This window comes from Geotrypetes seraphini, chromosome 13 (genome assembly GCF_902459505.1).
Source record: "Geotrypetes seraphini chromosome 13, aGeoSer1.1, whole genome shotgun sequence".
Taxonomy (NCBI): domain Eukaryota; kingdom Metazoa; phylum Chordata; class Amphibia; order Gymnophiona; family Dermophiidae; genus Geotrypetes; species Geotrypetes seraphini.
This window is the reverse complement of record NC_047096.1, coordinates 57,586,336-57,605,566: the sequence shown is the minus strand read 5'-3', so window position 1 is coordinate 57,605,566 and position 19,231 is coordinate 57,586,336. Positions and strand designations below refer to the sequence as shown.

Sequence of the window (19,231 nt, the reverse complement as noted above, 5' to 3'; positions counted from 1 at the left end):
CTGAGATATTTGCCAGTGCATTAGAACTCTGAAATTTACAACGTTCAATGAGGGTTTTTTGGCCGATGATAGAAGCATGGGGTGGGTGGGAGGAAATCGATGAGTACATCTAGCTCTCTCTCAACCCTGGTGCAAAGTTGTACCCTGTGGCTTCTGAGGCCTTTATTCCTCTTTAATTTTTCCTTCCTAAGCTTTGACTGGTATTGGTGATGAGGGAACCATTGGCATAATACCCAGTATTTAATTAACTGGAGGTTTCTTTGAGCTTATTTGATTGAAATTTACTCCAGTTCCTCTATTGTTTGATTTGTGAAATGTTAATATGGTTGAAAAATCCAACCTCCCGAAGAGGTGCAAATTAAAACTAAGGCATTTCTTCATGTCAAGTCATCTGAGCAATATTAATATAGGGTCTCTCCACTACCAGGCATGTTGTGAAATAATACAAAACCTGAAAAAAAATGCTAAGTCAACACAAAAGTAGCAAATGTCATCCAACAGTTACACTTTTCTAATCATTCAAACAGGAAGTACCCTTCCTATGAATATGCAGCACTACAGATATTAATTTGGGTCCTAAAATACCAATAAGCCTACTTCTCATAAAACAGAACAAGTGGGGCCACTACAGAATACTGCAACTCTGTCAAACACAAGCACAGGGAGACCCTCACCAAAAACTGAAGAAGGGGTCATACATTAGAAATAGAAATATGAAGAAAATTTGAACTGGGAACCCCAAGAAGTTAAACTCAGCAAATACAGCAACATTAGAGAAATATAGACATCCACAATACATAATTTCCAAACTAATGTATTTCATTAATAAATTTTTTAAAAAGCATGTTTCTACCTTTGCTGTCTGTTTTATTTTGCCATCATTTTGATCCCAGGTTTTCTTTTCTACTTTTCTGTCCGTCTTCTGTCAACTGTCTTTCCAGGGGCTGCTATCTGTCATTTCACCTTTCTCTTCCTGTGTTGTTCTGTTCTGTCACTACTTCTGTCTCTAAGATATACTGTAGATATTTCCTTTTTAGCTCTTTCTTCCCTTTCTTTCATTTCTGCCTCTCTGTCAACTCACATTTCATGCTCTTTCTCATCCTTCTTCTATTTACTTTTCACCTATTTATCAACTTTTCTGCTCCTTCTCTCATCACCTAACTCTCCTAGTTCCCATCTCCTTCCCCAACCTCCCATTCCCTTCTCTGTTTTCTCTACTCCCCATTAACAAATATCTACTTTCTCCTGTACTATCATATTCTCATTCACCTCCTCATCTCTGTGACCTCTCCCATGTTTCCACCATTCCCAGCATCTTCCCTCCCCCCTCTATCCTTGTAGCTCATCATCTCTTCTCTCTAACTCCATCCCTCTAGCCTGACATCTCCCTGTTCATTCCCCTCTACCAAACAACAGGCAAGCCTGTGGAACTGATTAAAACGAGACAATGTAGCTTTCTCCTCTACCCTCAGCATCTCTCTTCCATCCTGCTCCCCATGGTCCAGCATCTATGCCCTTCCCCCAAGTTTCAACATCTCTCCTTCTTTCCTGCTATCTTCTTCTCCCCAAAGGTCCAGTATTTCTCTCGATCTCTCTTTCCCTCTCTCACTGCCCCAGTGGTTCAACATCTGTCCTTCTTTCTACCCTCCTTCCTTCCCTTCTGCCACCGGGTTCAGTATCTCTCTATTTTTTTCCTCCCCTTAATTACCAGGTCCATCTCTACCTCCTCTGCACCCCTAGACCCAGTGCCTCTCCCTCCAGTCCACTCTCCACATCTATAATCTGGCATTTCTCTCTGAATGCCCCTTCCTCTTGCCCATGGTTCAGCATCTCCCCTTCTCTCTCAAACCTTCTCCTGGTCTACCTTGTCTTTTGCTGGCAGCAATGCACATAGGCTGTCTGTGGCCAATTTTGGAACCTTGCCATTGTGCATCCCACCCATGTGGAAATAGAAAATTATATCAGAGAAGGGGAGATACATCAGAAGGAATGCTCTGGGGACAGCCACAATCTTCTTATGTGTATTGCTACTGCTGCCAGTGAAAGAGAAGTTTAAGGTAGATCAGGAGATGCCAGATTGTGGGCAGGGGAAGAGAGTGGAGGGAAAGATGCCATGTGAAGAAGAGTGACTGGCATGTGGGCAGCCAAATGCATGTGCTAAATTGGCATCTCTGAACCTTCCAACAAGGAGCTGCCAAGATACTCTATTGCAGGATGGAGATTTTAGACCAGTTCTGGATTTCGGGAACCCCTATCCTGATGCATTATGAGATCTGCTACATTGATTTAAGTGGGTAGAATCAGGCGCTATAACTCCCACATTGATTTTAGGCTATAAGTTCAAACCTAAGACTGACTACCAAGTTTCTCTCCAGTACAGGGTAGCATGACAACTCTATTACCCCCACCCAGTCTATATTGACAAATGTTCTCCCATTTCATAGTTGGATTAAGACATGCTGATGTCAGCAGGCCTGGATTTAGAAAAGCACACGAAGGTAGCATGTTGTGCAAATGGAAAACACTGGGCCGCACCATTGCAGAAAATGAGAAACGAGGTGATTACAGCAGAAAAAGTCTTCAAATTCTGGTGTCACCTCAGTAGCAGCTACATAAATCCCTTCTGTTGCCAAGCACAGAGAGAAATGTAGAAGTCTGTAATAAAAAAAAAAAAATACACTCAGCACGTATATAGCAAAGCAGCATCACAGAAATACAGTATTAGAGCAAGCTCTACAGCACCAATTTTCTCTCGTACTGAGCAGAACACAAAGATGTAAAGGTGCATGTCTACCTTGTTTTTCATGCTGGTCCTGATCTTTCTTTTTCTTTGCCTATTGAAATCTCTTTGTTCAAGGCCTACTCTGCTTTCATCTACTTTCCTACCTCTTCCTTCCACTTTTCATCCAATTTTGCTCTATTTCTCCTTTAGACTGTTTTTTTTTTTTTTTATTGCTCTCTCTACTCACTCATATCCTTTTTCACAATCTTCCGCTTCCAACCTCTCTTTTCGGCCCCATTCATGATTAATTTCATTTCAACTTTATTTGATATACAGTACCACAAATAGAAATCAATAAACAAAACAGTTTACATTCAAATAAAAGAAGGGAAAATTAACTCTCATGTCTTACTAGGTCTCCATTTTGTTTGGTTTTTGCCTTGCACTATCCTTCACCTCTTCCCATCTTACTCTTCCGCCTCCCCATCCCACTTTTCAGATCTTACCCACTTGTAGTCCTTAAATTCTCTCTACCTACTGTGCTTTTTTAGTTTTTTGCTCTATGACTCTTGCTAGCCTGTCTTCCCCTTCTCTTCCCACTTTTTTCCTTCTGTTAAATCACAAGGCCCTGCTGTTTCCCACCCAATAGATGAGTTCCTAATTCCTTTTCCTAGCAGTTACCACATCTCCTCCGCTGCTCAAGCACCCAACAGTGAAGTTCCCACCATCCACCATATCTCCCACAGCAATTTTTAGCTTGTGCCCTCCCTATATTTTCCCAATCCAAATATTCTTTCAAGGTATGTTCCCAACTATCTGCTAAATCAGTGTCTCTCAAACTTTTTTAGTTCCGGCACACTAAACGGAGAAAATGTTTTTCATGTCACATTATAATTGAAATGATAAAATTGTAAAACCAACAAAAAATTAAAATTGAATTATTTATTTAAAGCTCTTTAAGCTATGTCTGGGTAATTGAAACAACGGTAAAACTAAAGTAGATAGAATAGACTAGCTAATGAATGCAATGGATGTGCTTGTTTTTGAGGGCATCTTGGCATTGGAAAATAATTCATGAAAACTTGGGCATGTCAAAGGTTAGTGCAAGATGGGTTCCAACAATGCTGACGCCATGCCAGAAGGTCATGAGGCTCCAGTACTGTCAGAAGAACTTGGAGATGCTCTGTGAAGACCAAGTGAATTTTTTTTCATTTGATGACTGAAGATGAGACTTGAGTATATCACAGAGATCCTTAGTCCGCAAAAGTTCAAGACAGAAAAATCTGCAGGTAAAGTCATAGCATCTGTCTTCTGGGATGATGAAGGACTTTTGCTTCTGGAGTTCATGCCACACAAGACAACCATAGCCAGGGAGAGTTACATCAACACAAAGATCGCTTTGCGGGAGTCAAGAAGGAAAACTCACAGCAGGTGTGCTACTTCTTCACGACAATGTGCCAGTGCATGACAATCACAGGCTGCTATTCGAGAATGTGGGTTTCAGCAGCTGAACCGTCCACCCTACAGTCCTGACCTGGCTCCCTCGGATCATTTCCTGTTCCAAGTTTCGAAGAAATCTCTCCATGGACAGTGGTTTTCAAGTGATGAAGCCATCATGGAAGCTGTGACGTCCTGGTTTGAAGGTCAGACAGAATTCTCTTCAAAGGGTTAAAGTCATTGCAGGAAAAGTACATGAAGTGTATGGTGCTATCAGGAAACTATATTGAAAAATACAAAATGTTTGAAAACTCTTTTCTTTCCCACTGAGGTAAATTATTGAATGCCCCTCATATCTTTTAGACCCCCGCAACTTTGCTCCTTCCTGTTGTGTGAAGAATGCTGTTTGTATCAGCCCTGAGTCTAGTTTTCTGTCTCCAGTATGGCGCTTGGTAGTTTCAAATCAATGTATGAAAAATGATTAGATTATTTCCCCCTACCACCCAATCTCCAATGTGTTGTAAAGTTTGGGCTTTGGGCTGGGGGCATAGGTAGATTGGGGTCAACTATAGGTGTCAAGGATTTACCAATGTTTTGCTCAATATTGTATCGACAAGAGAACTTGGGATAGAGCCAGACAGTGGTGTATCGGGGATAGGGAGCGCCCAGGGTGGAGGTGCACTTCTGCACCCCCTCCCCTGCCACCATAACTGGGACCCCCGACATCAAGTGCCCCCTGCCTTCTGATCACCCCTCCTCCTCCAAAATCCTTGTGGTCTAATAGCCTAGGGGGTGGGGTTCAGATCAGATCCCCCAGCTCAAGAACCCCCCCAACTCCCCCATACCTTTCATCAAAAATCAGGCAGGAGGGATGCCCACTCCCTCCTACCTCTTCAAAATGGCATTCCTTCCCCCTCCCATTGCATCCTGGATGCACTGGAAGGGGCCTAAGGTCCTGATTGGCTCAGGCGCCTAAGGCCACCAGCATCTGAATATTCATGTTAAGCATTGACTGCCCCTCCCTAGGCCATGCCCTTGCCCCCCCCCCACTTGCAGTTGCACACTATGGATTTTGCATAGCCAGGCCCCTTCCAGTGCATCCAGGATGCACCAGAGGGGGGGGGGGGAAGGGCCACTATTATGAAGAGGCAGCCCTTCAAGGCAGGAGGAAGTGGGCATCCTTCCTGCCTGTTCAATGAAAGGTAAGGGAGGTGGCAGTGTCGGGGGTGGAGGGTTCTTGAGCTGGGAGGAGATCTGATCTGAACCCCCCCAGTTCACTAGACCACCAGGATTTTATTGGAGGGATTGGGGAGATTGGAAGGTGGGAGGGGGGGCACTTGGTGTCTGGGGTGTCAGAGGGAAGGGAAGGCGCGCACGGCAAGGGATCAGAGAGGTGCCGGCGCCCCCACCAAGACAGTATCTGGGAAAGATTGCCTTCCCCCCTTACTATGCCAATGGAGCCAGAGATTGATTTGTTTTATCCCCTGAAAGAAACGCATTCTGCTACTTCTGGCACCTCATGTCAGTAGTAATCAAAAGTCCCTGTTTCTTGGTCAACCTAACATAAATCAAGTTGTAGGGCTCCATACATTTCCCAGAACTGCCCATGTGTGTCCTAGGTATAAGGCTGCTGCCTTACACCAGGCTGGTATTGCCTTATTGCAAATTGGGAGATGTAGTTCTTACTCAAGGAAGAGAGAATGATCTACTCTGCAGTGTTGCTCAAGCCTGACTTGGGAGACCTCCCTGGCCTGTCCAGTTTTCAGGATATCCACAAGAGATGTGTATGAGATAGATTTGGGAGCAGTAGAGGCGGTGCATATAGCTCTAGCTCATGCTTACTCACTATCCATTTCCCGAAAGCCTGACTGGCTAGGAGACCCTCAGGATTAGTTTGGAACCTAGTGCTTGGAAGATAAGACTGAGAAGCAAGGAAGTCAGGGTTCCAAACCTCATGATCTTTGGAAAGTCACTTCGCCCCCTTTAGCTCAGTTAGAACTTAGATTCTCAGCTCACTTGGCAAGGAAATAATTTGCGTACCTAGATTGTCACTTGCCTTAAGCTCAGATTTGAAAAAGTGAGTCGTAAAACTAAGGTCTGTATCAGAACTACAGCTCACCTCCATGCAATGGGGCAAACACTTTGAGAATGAACATGGTGAGGTTACAACACTGCGCAGGTTGGAGTGCGCCTTCTTCAAGGAAGATTGGGGGAGGGGGCAGAGAGAAACAGCCCTGGTTTGGGATGTGCACACAGGGAATGCAGGCATTTATTGTCCTTCAGGTTGACAGTTTCTAAAGTTCCCAACGTAGTAATAACATTGAAATGTTTTTGTATTTCACAATGTTCCTGGTAGAAAGAAGTACCGAAAGAGAAAGGTTTCAATGTATTACAATATATTTGAAGGCAGACATTCCATTATGAATTTTTCAGATGCTCATACTTCCAAAGGAATATCTCAAATCATTTATAAATATATTGATATTTTAAAAATACAATATTTTTCAGTTGCAAAACAGGATGTCTGACGTGCGCTTAGAAAATGTGGCAAATGTCTGATTTGATATTTCCATTGATTGTCCTAGAGCCTCACCTGCTGGGCCAGGCTTTCCAGCATCTCCATGATGATGAATATGCACCAAACTGGTTTCCACTCATGATTGTCTGACCGTATACAAATTTCTGTCTTGCACATTCATTGCCTGGAAGGTCAGGCTCCGGAACCTGCTTTGTACCCAATCCGGTCCTCTCTAGACTGCCTAACAGATCCGGTTCAGCAGATCTGTTTACATACATTTTACCTATGTTGGGTCCCCTGACATACAAAAGCTATTTGGGGCGACTGGAGGATCAGATATAAGCAGTGCTTCTCAACATTCTACTTTACCAGCTCTTTTTCAAGATAACGGATGTCCAGTACATGCTAATATTTTTTTCCGTGCATATTGGTTCTTGTAATTCTAGGTGTGCCTTAGTGAAGCACTGGTGGAAAATTAAGTTTTACACATTTAGGGCTCCTTTTACTAAGGCATGCTAGCCATTTTAGCGCGTGCTAAAGTGCAGGGGTTTGAAAAGCCGTCCAGCTGCCCGAACATGTCCTCTAAAAGGATTACATGTCCGGGGAAATCGGGATATCTGGTAACCCTACCGAGGATGCACTGGGAAGGGGGGCCTGCTGGCAAGAGGGCGTGGGCATCCCTCTTGCCGACTTCTACAAGAAGATATGGGGAGGGGCTGGTGGGTTCTGAGCTGCCACCTCCAGCCCACCAGGGCTGTCTTTTAGAGTCTTGTTGGTGGGGTGATGGGAGGGGAATCTTTGTGTAGGGTGGGGAGGTGTCGGGGGAGCGTGGGGGAGTGTCAGGAGGGGAGTGGGCATTCCTCCTGTCTCTCTGGATGCATCGCTGTCACTGGGGCGGCCATCATCGTGGGGCGGTTCGGGGACCCGTGGTTGTTGTTGTGGGGAGCTGCAGCTCGTCATGAGAGGGGGTGGCTCGGCCCCCTTTTTTTTTAATGGGGCAGATTTTGTGCATGTGTAACACACACACACAGCATCTGAGCCCATTAAAAAAAAAGTATGGTAAATGTTAGAAATATATTCATTTTAGTCGCTTTTTTTGGATTGCTAAAAGCCATCACATGTTTTTGTGCATCACGAAGCGCTCGGGTAGTTTGCATGGTGTTTTAATATTTATTTAGTTATTCAATTTTCTATACCATTCTGCCACGGGAGCTCAGAACGGTTACATTAATTTATTCAGGTACTTGAGCATTTTTCCCTGTCTGACCCGGTGTGCTCACAATCTATCTAATGTACCTGGGGCAATGGGGGGATTAAGTGACTTGCCCAGGGTCACAAGGAGCAGCGTGGGTTTGAACCCACAACCTCAGGGTGCGGAGGCTGTAGCTTTAACCACTGCACCACACTCTTCCCTTTAAAGCACTTATTTGCAAGGCTGAGTCAGAGGACATGGACTGAAGCTAAGGGGTGACAAGTCCAGGACAAATGTCAGGAAGTTCTGCTTCACGCAGCGAGTGGTGGACACCTGGAATGCTCTCCCAAAGGAGGTTATTGCGGAATCCACCGTTCTTGGATTCAAAAGCAAATTCGATGCACATCTCCTTATGAGAGACATAGAGGGATATGGGTGACTAAAACTACATCAGGTGTACACCTGACTGGGCCTCCGAGTGTGCAGATCACCGGACTCGATGGACCGTAGGTCTGATCCGGAGATGGCAGTTCTTATGTTCTTATGAACGATTGTGCCAAAAAACTCGCAGTGAACAGTTTTGTGTGTGGGTTGGCAAATCCGATAGTTGCTATACTGGTCAAAACTGGTTTAGCGACGATCACTGACTTTAGTGCATCTGGGCCCAAGATCTGTGCAGTCTCCAAAGTGTTTTACATTATTCCAGTGCTCCTTAACTAGTCTGAAGATGGAGGAATATGTTGAAGCATCAGAGTACATGAAGGCATTACCATCAGGGTTGGTGGAAGTGATCTGCGACAGCACTTTTGCTCAGTCAAGCCAACCTAGCAAACTGCCACTCTGGTGGAATTTCTTTTCAAAACTTTGCTTCTTCACCATTTTCAGGTTAGGATGAGATGCAACCTTACTAGATCTGGGAGTCAGGTTTACCACAACTCAAAGTCTTGGGGGCAGAATGAACCAGTCCAAGGTATTCTTTCTTTGAATCTATGGCATGGCTTCAGGTTTTCAGGAAATCCACATCTATATAGGCAGATTTATTATATCACAGTCATTGTTTACATACTGATATTCTGAAGTCTGAATGGCTGTGGAGTCCTCCGGACAATGGTTCTCCCCTAATCCTTGGAAGCCAGAGCATCTTATGCAGTCTTTGTGGATATCCTAATTAAAGTGCAATGAGGACTGGCTTGAGAACCATTGTCCAGGTTTTGGAGGTTCTGATCAATGGATGTACTACTAAAATGGAGGTACAACCAATATTGCCACTTGCCCATCCTCCAGTGACCTGGACTTTTGCTACAAATGACAGGATGCTACTAGCCCAAGGGCAAGCCTTACCATTGAAAGGGAATGGGATTTATATACTGCCTTTTTGTAGTTATACATTCAAAATGGTTTACATATATCTCTATATACATGGAGCAATGGAGGATTAAGTGACTGAGATTCAATCCCACAACCTCTGGGTACAGAGGTAGCAGCTCTACCAATAAGCCACTCTTCACCTCCATTGAGCAACTATGTTTTTCAACAGAGCCCTGCTTTGCTTTTTGGTCCCTAACTCATGACTCATGCAATGAATCTTTGTACAGAGTCCCACATCCCTCTGCATCCCCCATGGGCCACACCAGGCTACCTCTATCGTAATCTTAATCTGCAAAAAAAAAAAGTGTCAGTGACCCAATGTTTTTTGTTTTTTTTTTAGAGAAGAAAATACTGTGGAAAAAACGGAATTAGTAGCAAGGCCCTTTATAAAACCTAAAATGTATCACAGTAGTGGCCAGGAGAGTTCCAGAAGACAGTGTCCTTGAGACTAGGCTTAAGTTTATAAATTTATTGAATCCCCAAGCTTTCTTTATGATTTAGGTTTTGTTGTTGTCATTTTTTTGAGGGGATAGCTGTTCAGGTGAGGCGCTCTGTGTTCATTTTTCGGAGTTTGGCTGGTAGCTCGTCTCCCAGCCTCACCCCCAGAGCCAGCACCAGGCCCTGAGGCCTGCTCTGGTGCTGGAGGTTGCCAGTGGACTGGGTCATGCACTCAGGTTTGATTTTGAAAGCCTTCAACTGGTTTCTGTCTGCCCCCTCCCCATTGCTGGCTGATGCTGCAGTGGTCTGCTGGACCTTCAGTGGCAGGTCTCCTGTGCTGCAGGCCTTCTCCACGTTGGTTGAACTCAGCCGCAGGAGCCGCCTCTGGAATTCCTCCTTCCCTGCATTCATCTTCTGCAGTTTGCTGGGCAGCCGGCCTACCCTCTCCCCAAGGATGTCACCACAGTCCAGAGACCAGATGCGTTCTCTCCTGCCCTGGCTGTTTCCCATGCAAGGAGTACTGAATGGAGAAGGCAGGGAAATTCTCTCCTCTTGTTCCTTCACGCTGTGAGGAGGGGTGGGGACTTCAAATGTGGCATGAAACTGGGAATAGTCCACCCGGAAAAAGCCTTCCTCTAGCGACATGACTGGAAGAAATCTGTGGCCCCAAAGGACTTCATCTTCAGTATAGGAGGTTCTGGCCTGGCATGTCATTCCTGTCATAAAACAGAGAAGCATGTTACAACATTTGGAGGACACATTTGCCACCCTATAACATGCTTCCTCCATCCCCAGTTCACTCTGTGAGCACTTAATCTCTTTGAGTTGGAAAATCGTAAGCATGTGAATATTTTGCATTATGCTGTATGCATTTTGTGGACCTGAAACACTATCTCCCGAGAATTTCCCATAATCCAAAGCTTAGCAGTAGAATTAAGATGCAGAGATGCCAAGTTACCCAGTTCCAGGATAGAGACCTTTGGGTCAGTCCTGGTTTTGAATTTATGTCCCAAAGTAGTGTGGGATTTGTAGTGCCTGATGCGGTCCATTGTATTCGGAAATCCAGAGCTGTCCCAAAATCTCCAGTCTGGAACTGGGTAACTTGGCAACTCTGTAAGAAGTCTCAATCCAGTTCTTGTTTGGGACACATTTAGGATATCCACAAGGAATAACGGAATAGAAAACAAATTAAATAAATACATATGCACGAGAGATTTGTGAAACGCTGTTCTAAACCAGAAGTTCTCAACACAGTCCTCGGGACACACCATGGTGAATATGCATGAGATCCATTTGCCCATACTACATCCATTATATGCAAATTTGTCCCGTGCATATTCATAGTGGGTACAGTGGCTGAGTGTGTCGCAAGGACTGTGGGAGGAGAAGACTGAAAAGACTCTCTTCTTGAACTGGGTCTCTTCACTTTGCAGTTCTGGACTGCATAGTCTCATATCGGTAGGTCTTGAATTTACCTTTGTTTTTGGACTTGGAGTTCTAAGAAAATCCTAGTTTTACCCCCATCTTAGTAGTACAAGTGGAGGAGGGGGATTTATTTTTAGTCTTTGTATATCACTTATAGCCTAAGTGGTTTACATTCAGGCACTCAAGTATTTCTTCCTATCTGTCCCGGTGTCACAATCTAACTAGTGTCCCTGGGGTGATGGAGTGTTCAGTGACTTGCCCAAGGTAGGGTTACCATATGGCTACAGAGAAAGGAGACATGCACAGATTTTCTCCCTGCCCGACGTGATTTGAGGAGGCTTTTCCAAACCCGGACAAAGCGCTGGGTTTTGAAAAGCCATCTGGATCCCCGGACATGTCCGGGGAAATCTGGACGTCTTGTAACCCTAGGTAATCCTAACTAGGCCACTCCACCATGATTAAGGCCAGAGGGGAGATTTGCTGGATGGGGGCTGGATGCTGGAGTGTACTATGGGATAGGCAACTCCTGGCATTTCAATACTGAGAACAAATTGGAAGTAAGTCTCCAGTTGGACAAGGAGGGGGGGGGGTGGAATCATAAATTCAGATCATTTAAGACTGCAGGGACACAGGTAAACTTGAAAGCCAATTTATCTGTCAGACTATTGAAGTCAGTACCCTAATCAGGCCCTTTGAAGGGGGCCAGCAGGGTAATTTCAGAGCTGCTAAGTTATCCATTTGAAAGAAGGAGATTTAAGACCAGTCCTAGCTTTCTGACAAGCCTATCATGATGCATTATGGGATCCGCAGCATGGATTTTGAGGGGTAGAATCAAGGACTACATATTACACATTGCTTTGAAATGTCAGTTCCCCTTGCATTAGCTTCCATGCACTGGCTGCCCATTCAAATACGCTGCGCCTTCAAGGCCCTGGTCCTCGCTTTGAAAACCTTCCATGAAACGATTCCGTATTACATAAAAACTAAACTACAAATCTACTTCCCAAAGCGACCACTGAGGTCCCAAGGAAAAAAACGACTGACCATACCTTCCGGCCGCTCCCTCAAAACTGAAACCGCCCACAAACACTCCTACTCACATTTCATACCCAGACTTTGGCACACCATCCCCCCATCTGTTAGATCACTAGATGGACTTTGGAGCTTCAGGAAGGCCGTGAAAACCTTCCTCTTTACAAACCCAGCGCCTTAAAGTCATTCACCCAGAAATGCCACTCAGTCAACGCATCTACGCCACCTAATCTCACCAGATGCTGCTTAGTGCATATGTTTTATTGTCATGTCTATATTGTAAATTATTGTCATATTTATACTATAATATATGTAAATTATGTCATCTCTGTCGTGTCTCGATTATTATTGATGTACTCTGTAACCCATTCCAGGCTCCTTTGGGAGGAAGGGCTAAAAAATTGAATAAATCAATCAATCTAGAATTGGCCAAAATGTATCCCTCCTAGAACCAAGCAACTTACAAGATCTGTCATTTGGCTTGGGCCTCACATAGAAAAGGGGCCTGTGTTTGGAGAAATTGTTGATTAATATATATTTTTTTAACTGAACACAAAATTTAGTCAGCTACTGGATTTTTCTCTGAATATAAAGAAATTTGCAAATTTCTACAGCTAAAATTCTGCCTCAACTGCTTCTCTATCTGTTTGTTTTATTCATTCTGAGTTCTAGAAATCCGGGATCTCTTAATTCACACTGGGCTGACCTCAACTGAACAGCAATTATCAGTTGCAGAATGTGCTGGAGAAAATTTGTTTTCCCATTACTCAGTGATTACACTCCCGGCTGACTCCAATGGTGTGCTTGCCACTGCCGGCTCCCTTCCATCTTCCTATCCCTGATGATGTAACTTCTTATTTCGTGGAGGGAAGCCGGCAGTGGCAAGCACCGTGTTAGGGCTCTGTGGCAGAGGTTAGTTTTGTCATGGTGGCAGGGGGAAAGAGACAGCAGCATGTGAGCGACGGGCAGGGAAAAGAAAAAAGCTCACTTCACTAGACAGTCGGGGGGCCCAGGTCAACTGCCCTGTTTGCCCCCCTTCCCCAATGCTGGCCCTGCCTCGGACACCCACAAATTAGCTGGCTTTGGCTCAGACACTAACTGTGAATACTCAGGTGCAATAACCAGTTAAGTACCGCCAAATATTTGCAGTTAGCCATGGACAAGCGATTTAGCCATTTAAATCACTTTGAATATCAGGGGGACCAGTGGCATAGTAAGGGGGGTGGGGGCAGTCCGCCCCAGGCTCTATGTTTGCCCCTGCCTCTACCCTCCCCCCTTCCCTTCCCCTGTATCTCCAGTTGTTCACTGCCGCGAGCAACTTTCACTTGCTCCTGGCGATGGCGTCGTCTCTCCCGCTAATGTCGCTTCCAGGTGCTGCGCAAATGAAGCGACGTCAGCGGGAGAGACGATGGGGTCGTGAGGAGCACATTAAAATTCTTGTCGCTCATGGTGGTGAAGAACTAGATGTATGGGGAAGGGAAGGGGGGGCGCCTGTGCGGCAGAGAGGATCGGTGCCACCACCCTCACTATGCCACTGAGGGGGGCTATCACCAGTGTAGTCTCCAATACTCCTACGTGAAGTTCTAGGCGGTTTACAAAAGAAATTGAACCATGAGATGAATTAACTTCATTACCTAAGTATTTGGTAAACAAAGACATTTTCAGATGCCTCCTAAAATCCAAGTAAGCGGTTGAAGTCCTAATTAGGGTGTTTAAATCTTTGTCCCAGGACGCTGCCTGGTAGGACACAAGGTATTGGTGGGACTTTTTGAATCTGCATCCTCTTACAGATGGAAAAATAAAATTGGCATGTGAACGTCTTGTATATTTATTAGTAGCGAATGAGAATGAATCCGTGAGATAATTGGGGGAAAGTTCAAACAGGATTTTGTAACAAAAACATCCGAGCCTCCACTGGCAACCAGTGCAGTACGCGAAAGAAGGCCGTGATATGATCACATTTCTTCAGTCCGAAAAACAGCCTCTGCAAATTTTTCTGTGCTCCTGCCACGTAAACAATATTGCAGTAATCTAATTGGCTCATTACCAAAGACAGACCCAAAAGTCTAAATGATTTAACATCAAAATATTACTTCTGTTCGTAGAGATCTTTTTCCAGTGAAAGGCAAATATAAATCCAACACAGATTGTAACCAATGTGAGCAAACTGGCTTAACCTATTGGCTTCTTCTTTTGGACCGAAGCTGGCCTGCAAACTAGGCTCTTACCAGTAGTTTCCACAATTCCTTCCAGGATCACAACAATCTCAAACTGTTCTCTTCGTAGGGATCGCTGGGAGAGGTCGAAGAAGGGGCTCTTGGGGTTGATTTCATGGCAGATGGTTAAGGGAGAGACGAGGAACAGCTGGTCGGCGCCTGTTCCAAACCCCACGTCCAGCTCACACTGATCTAGTGGCAAGAACTCCCCTTCTGGCGTCTGTCGAGACTAGATAGGGGGAAGAGAGAAAACACAGAGAGACAAAGAGAGAGGAGAGGTTACAGCTCTTACCAGAGAAGGATGGGTGCTGCCTTTTACACAGAAGACCCTTTAGTTGAGTTGAGCTTTATTTATTTTTCATTTGCGTCTGCCTAAGTGGCCTAAAGGATTATATATAAAAGATACAGTAACTTAGTAAATGGCCACAGATAAAGACCTGAAGAGTCCATCCAGTCTGCTCAGTCACCCTCATTATCAATTCTTGATTAAACCAACAATGAATGTGATATAAAATACTTGATCATTGCCTTTCTTTAGTATTTCTGGGACATAGACAAAGTGGCGTAGTGAGAGGAGGGGCAGCCCCAGGTGCCATCATGGTGGGGGCGCCGTCATTCCTCCTCCTCCCCCAACCATACGTGCCCCCCTTACATCTAGTTGTTCACCGCCGCAAGTAACAACTTCAGCGTGCTCCTCGTGACCACGTCGGCTCCCGCTGATGTCGCTTTCGAGTGCCGTGCTTAGGAAGCGATATCAGAGGGAGAGGATGCGGTCGCAAGAAGCACGTTGAAGTTGTTGGTCGTGGTGGTGAACAACTAGAAGGATGGGGGAAGGGAAGGGGGGCAGAGACAAGGGTGGGAGAGGGGTGCCACCGCCTCAGGCACCTCTCAACCTCGCTACGCCACTGCATAGACGTCCATCCAGCACTGTTCTTAGAAATCTAAACCAATTCTATAAAATACATAAAACAAATATTCACATATAGTGTGAACTAATCCTACTGATCAGAATGTTATGTAAAGTCTTCAATTTTCAATATCCAAGATCTGTAACATAAATTTATATACGTCTACAATAAATGCATATTCCCATTTTTCCATGTTCCAAATTATTATGGGACCCTTTTTACTAAGCTGCACTGAAAAGTTACCTGCACTGTTTTTAGCGCATGGGCTACCCACGCACTCGGGCCACTTTTTAGCATGGCTCTAAAATGGCTGCAATTTGACTTTCCCTGTTAATAGCTATATCCTAATTTCAAAATTAGCATGTGGTTATTAGCACATGAACCTTTGTCACCTATTTTGCAAGCGGTGAGAGCGCCCGCGCTAATCGGTCAATGCACACCAATGCCTATGCGCTCACCAAATAGCACAGAGCACACCTACTCTCTGCTCCCAAACACAATCCTCACGCAAAAAAATAAAATGTACTTTTTAGCATGTGAATGGTGCGCACCGAGCCCGCAGTTGACGCATGGCTCCTGAGTGAGGCCTGTTTTTAAGCAGCGAGAAGCACACATTAGCCCCTGTATCTGTTATATTCGCTAATTTGTATTACTACCATAAGCTTTCTCAAACAAGTGGTTTTTTAATAAACTCTTACATTGTCTTGTATTTGTTTGCATGTTCATGGTACGTTGATTGCATAATACTGGGCAAATTTGGATTGGATTTATTTAACTTGATATACCACCATTGACATAAGTGTTAGGCAGTTTTCAAATGCTTAGCCATCTCTAATCAAAACATAAGATCAGGGTTTCTCAACTTGCATTACGCGGACCCTAGGGGGTACGTGGACTGCCTGTTGGGGGTACGTGGGATGACTGCCGCCCACCCCTGCCTGTCGCCCACTTGCCGTCGCAATTCCAGGAAGGGAAGGGCCACAAGCCTTCCCCGACGTCAATTCTGGCGTCAGAGAGAAGGTCTAGGCCAACCAATTGCTGCTTGGCTAGCCCGTACCTTCTCTCCGACATCAGAATTGACGACAGGGGAAGGCTTATGGGCCGGCAGTGTGCAATTGCTGCAAGCGCCTTGGCTTTCCCTTCCCAGAGTTGCGGCAGCAGCGGGTGGCGAGTGGTGGACCGGCGAGAGAGGAGCTATTGGCGGTGGGTAGGCAGGCTTCAGCATGGCAGGGAGGGAGGCAGGCTTCGGCAATAAAGGTAGGAAAAATGATTTTATTTTCAATTTAGTGATCAAAATGTGTCAGTTTTGAGAATTTATATCTGCTTTCTATATTTTGCACTATATTTGTCTATTTTTCTATAGTTACTGAGGTGACATTGCATATTTTAAAGTCATCTGCCTTGACATTTTTGAAAACCCCCCTACTATAAATGATAATTAACACTTTCTCTGCGTACAGTGTACTTTGTGTTTTTTAAATTTTGTGGTTACCATTATTTATTAATAAGATTATATTGCGTGTGTATATGAAAAATGGATGGAAGAAATTGCATTACAATTAGAATTATCATGAGGATGGAGTCTGGGGCGGAGTTTGGCCGGGGGTACTCGGTTGGTATTTGTTACGCTTAGTGCAGTGGTCTCAAACCTGCAGCCCGGGGGCCACATGCGGCCCACCAGGTATTATTTTGAGGCCCTCGGTATGTTTATCATAATCACAAAAGTAAAATAAAACAGTTTTTTGATCATATGTCTCTTTAGCTAAAGTTAGAAGGAAAAAGATTCCGTACAAACATAAGGAAGTTCTTCTTCACCCAGAGAGTGGTAGAAGTCTGGAATGCTCTTCTGGAGGCTGTTATAGGGGAAAGCAACCTTCAGTGATTTAAGAAAAGGTTGGATAAGTTCCTAATAGAACAGAACATACACAGGTAAGGCTAGATTTGAATAGGGCACTGGTCTTTGACCTAAGGGCCGCTGCGTGAGCGGACTGCTAGGCACAATGGGCCACTGGTCTGACCCAGGAGTGGCAAATCTTATATTCTTATTATTAAGACTTAGCCTACAGGAAAGATTTATAAACTATAAAGAGTTTTACCTCATGCAAAATTGCCATTTCTTTAATGACATTATTTTTTCTGAGGCCCTCCAAGTGTCTACAAAATCCAAAATGTGGCCCTGTAAAGGGTTTGAGTTTGAGACCATTGGCCTAGTGGGTACTTGGCTTGAAAAGGTTGAGAAACATCAGCAGTGACAACCACAGTCTTCATAAGAATAAAAGAATCAAAGCACCCACCTAACATGGCTGAAACAAAATCCTTTTTACTCATTTCCAAAAAGCCTGAAAGCTGTCCGCTCAAAAGTTCGATACTGCTGGGCCTCACCTTACATGAACTTGACTGCAAATGTGAACTTTTGACTGTCAATCAGATAACAAATGATGTCTACAACTCTGTAACTGTGAAAGTTACACGTCTCAAACTCAAATCCTTGGCAGGGCCACATTTGGGATTTGTAGGTACTTGGAGGGCCTCAAAAAAAACAAAAACAGTTAATGTCTTATGAAAGAAATGACAATTTTGCATGAGGTAAAACTCTTTCCTTTTGGCTAAGTCTTAATAATAATATTGTAATTTACAGCTAAAGAGACATACGATCAAGAAACTGTTTTATTTTACTTTTGTGATTATGATGAACATACAGAGGCCTCAAAATAATACTTGGCAGGCCGCATGTGGCTCCCAGGCCATGTGTTTGAGACCTCTGCCCTACTGCCTTAAGGTCTGTAACTACCTGGTCACCTTGGATAGTGCTGAAAATTGTTGAACTGTATTTTGTGAGTGGAGTGGGGCAAGACTGATGAAAGCGTATGTTGCCGTGAGGCATTTTGTGCTGTTGCTAGCCACAGCGGAGCTGGTTGCTGGGTGTGCGTCTGACCCTTGCTTTCAGTCTTGTGGTCTGGCTAATCCTCTTCTAATTTCCTGTTAAATAGAGTGTCTTCCCATCTCCGTTTCTGATTATCTTTGGATGCTTTATTTATAGGAGGGCAACCAGTATCAGAGCTGCAGTGGAAACCATTGGTGATAAGGCAGTTTGCCAGCTCATGCCAGTTTGTACTCAGTGGCGTAGTAAGAGGGAGCGAACTGCCCTGGGCGCTGTCTTGGTGAGGGTGCTGGCACCTCTCCGCCCTCCCATACCACACTCACAGCCTCCCCCCCACCCCCGTACCTCTTCTAGCCTACTGCTCGTACCGGCCTGGCTCCGGGATTAGTGACATCAATGCCAGCACGAGCAGCAGCCCAGAGAAGTTGCTGGCGCTAGAGAAGATTTAAAGAGGTCTGGGGGTGGGAAGGGAGGGCAGTGTGGGGGCGCGGAAGGAACGGGAGGAGGGGTGACCACTTCCATGAGGGAAAAGCACATCAAGTTCTGGTTTTTCTTAGACACTCGAGAGAGTTGACGTTCAGATTTGCCCCAGAATAGCAGAAGTTGCATCGCTGCACATTTGTGCTGGGAATAAAACCAGAACTGGCTCAGCCTATCCCTCAAAATACTGGAACTGATCAGTGCTGTGGATGGTTTTAAGTGACTCTTCCTCTGATCAGGGCTTGCAAGAGAATCACAGAAGGCTAGGCAAGTGCAAATTAGGAGGCCTCAAATTTCTGAAACTCAAAATAAAAAAAATAAATAAAATCAGATATTGAAGCAGTTGAGACAGATTTTAGCTGTAGAAATGTGCAAACATTTTTATAACCGAGGAAAAATCAGTAGCCAAATTAATTTTATGTTCAGTAAAAACAAACAAACAACCCCCCCCATTTTTTTCTAACAGGGAGCCATTTTCTGTCTGAGGTCCATTTGAAATGGCCCTGTTGTCTCCCCCTTCCCTCCCCAGATAGGTTCTGCCTTTTGAGCACAGTTCTGCACCTTGCTGGACAGACGTTTGCCCAGATGACAGAGCACTAGGGTTCGTGTATAGC

At 44.8% G+C, this 19,231-nt stretch overlaps 1 protein-coding gene across 2 annotated transcripts in view; it reads right to left on the bottom strand.

The window, feature by feature from the left end:
- Positions 1-573: 573 nt before the first annotated feature.
- LOC117347359 (G protein-activated inward rectifier potassium channel 1-like) overlaps positions 574-19,231 on the bottom strand; it is a 67,397-nt gene continuing 48,739 nt past the window's right edge. Inside the window, exons 2-4 of one of the 2 annotated variants that reach the window (XR_004536776.1) lie at positions 14,361-14,577; positions 8,640-10,391; positions 574-2,655 (exon numbers count right to left, since the gene is read on the bottom strand). Coding sequence is in view for 1 of the 2 variants with exons in the window: in XM_033918186.1 (XP_033774077.1) it covers positions 9,775-10,391; positions 14,361-14,577 (834 nt within the window). In the remaining variant the exon portion in view is untranslated. Of the gene's footprint in view, positions 2,656-8,301; positions 10,392-14,360; positions 14,578-19,231 lie in introns of those variants that run through there. The other variant, XM_033918186.1, reaches the window with a different exon arrangement.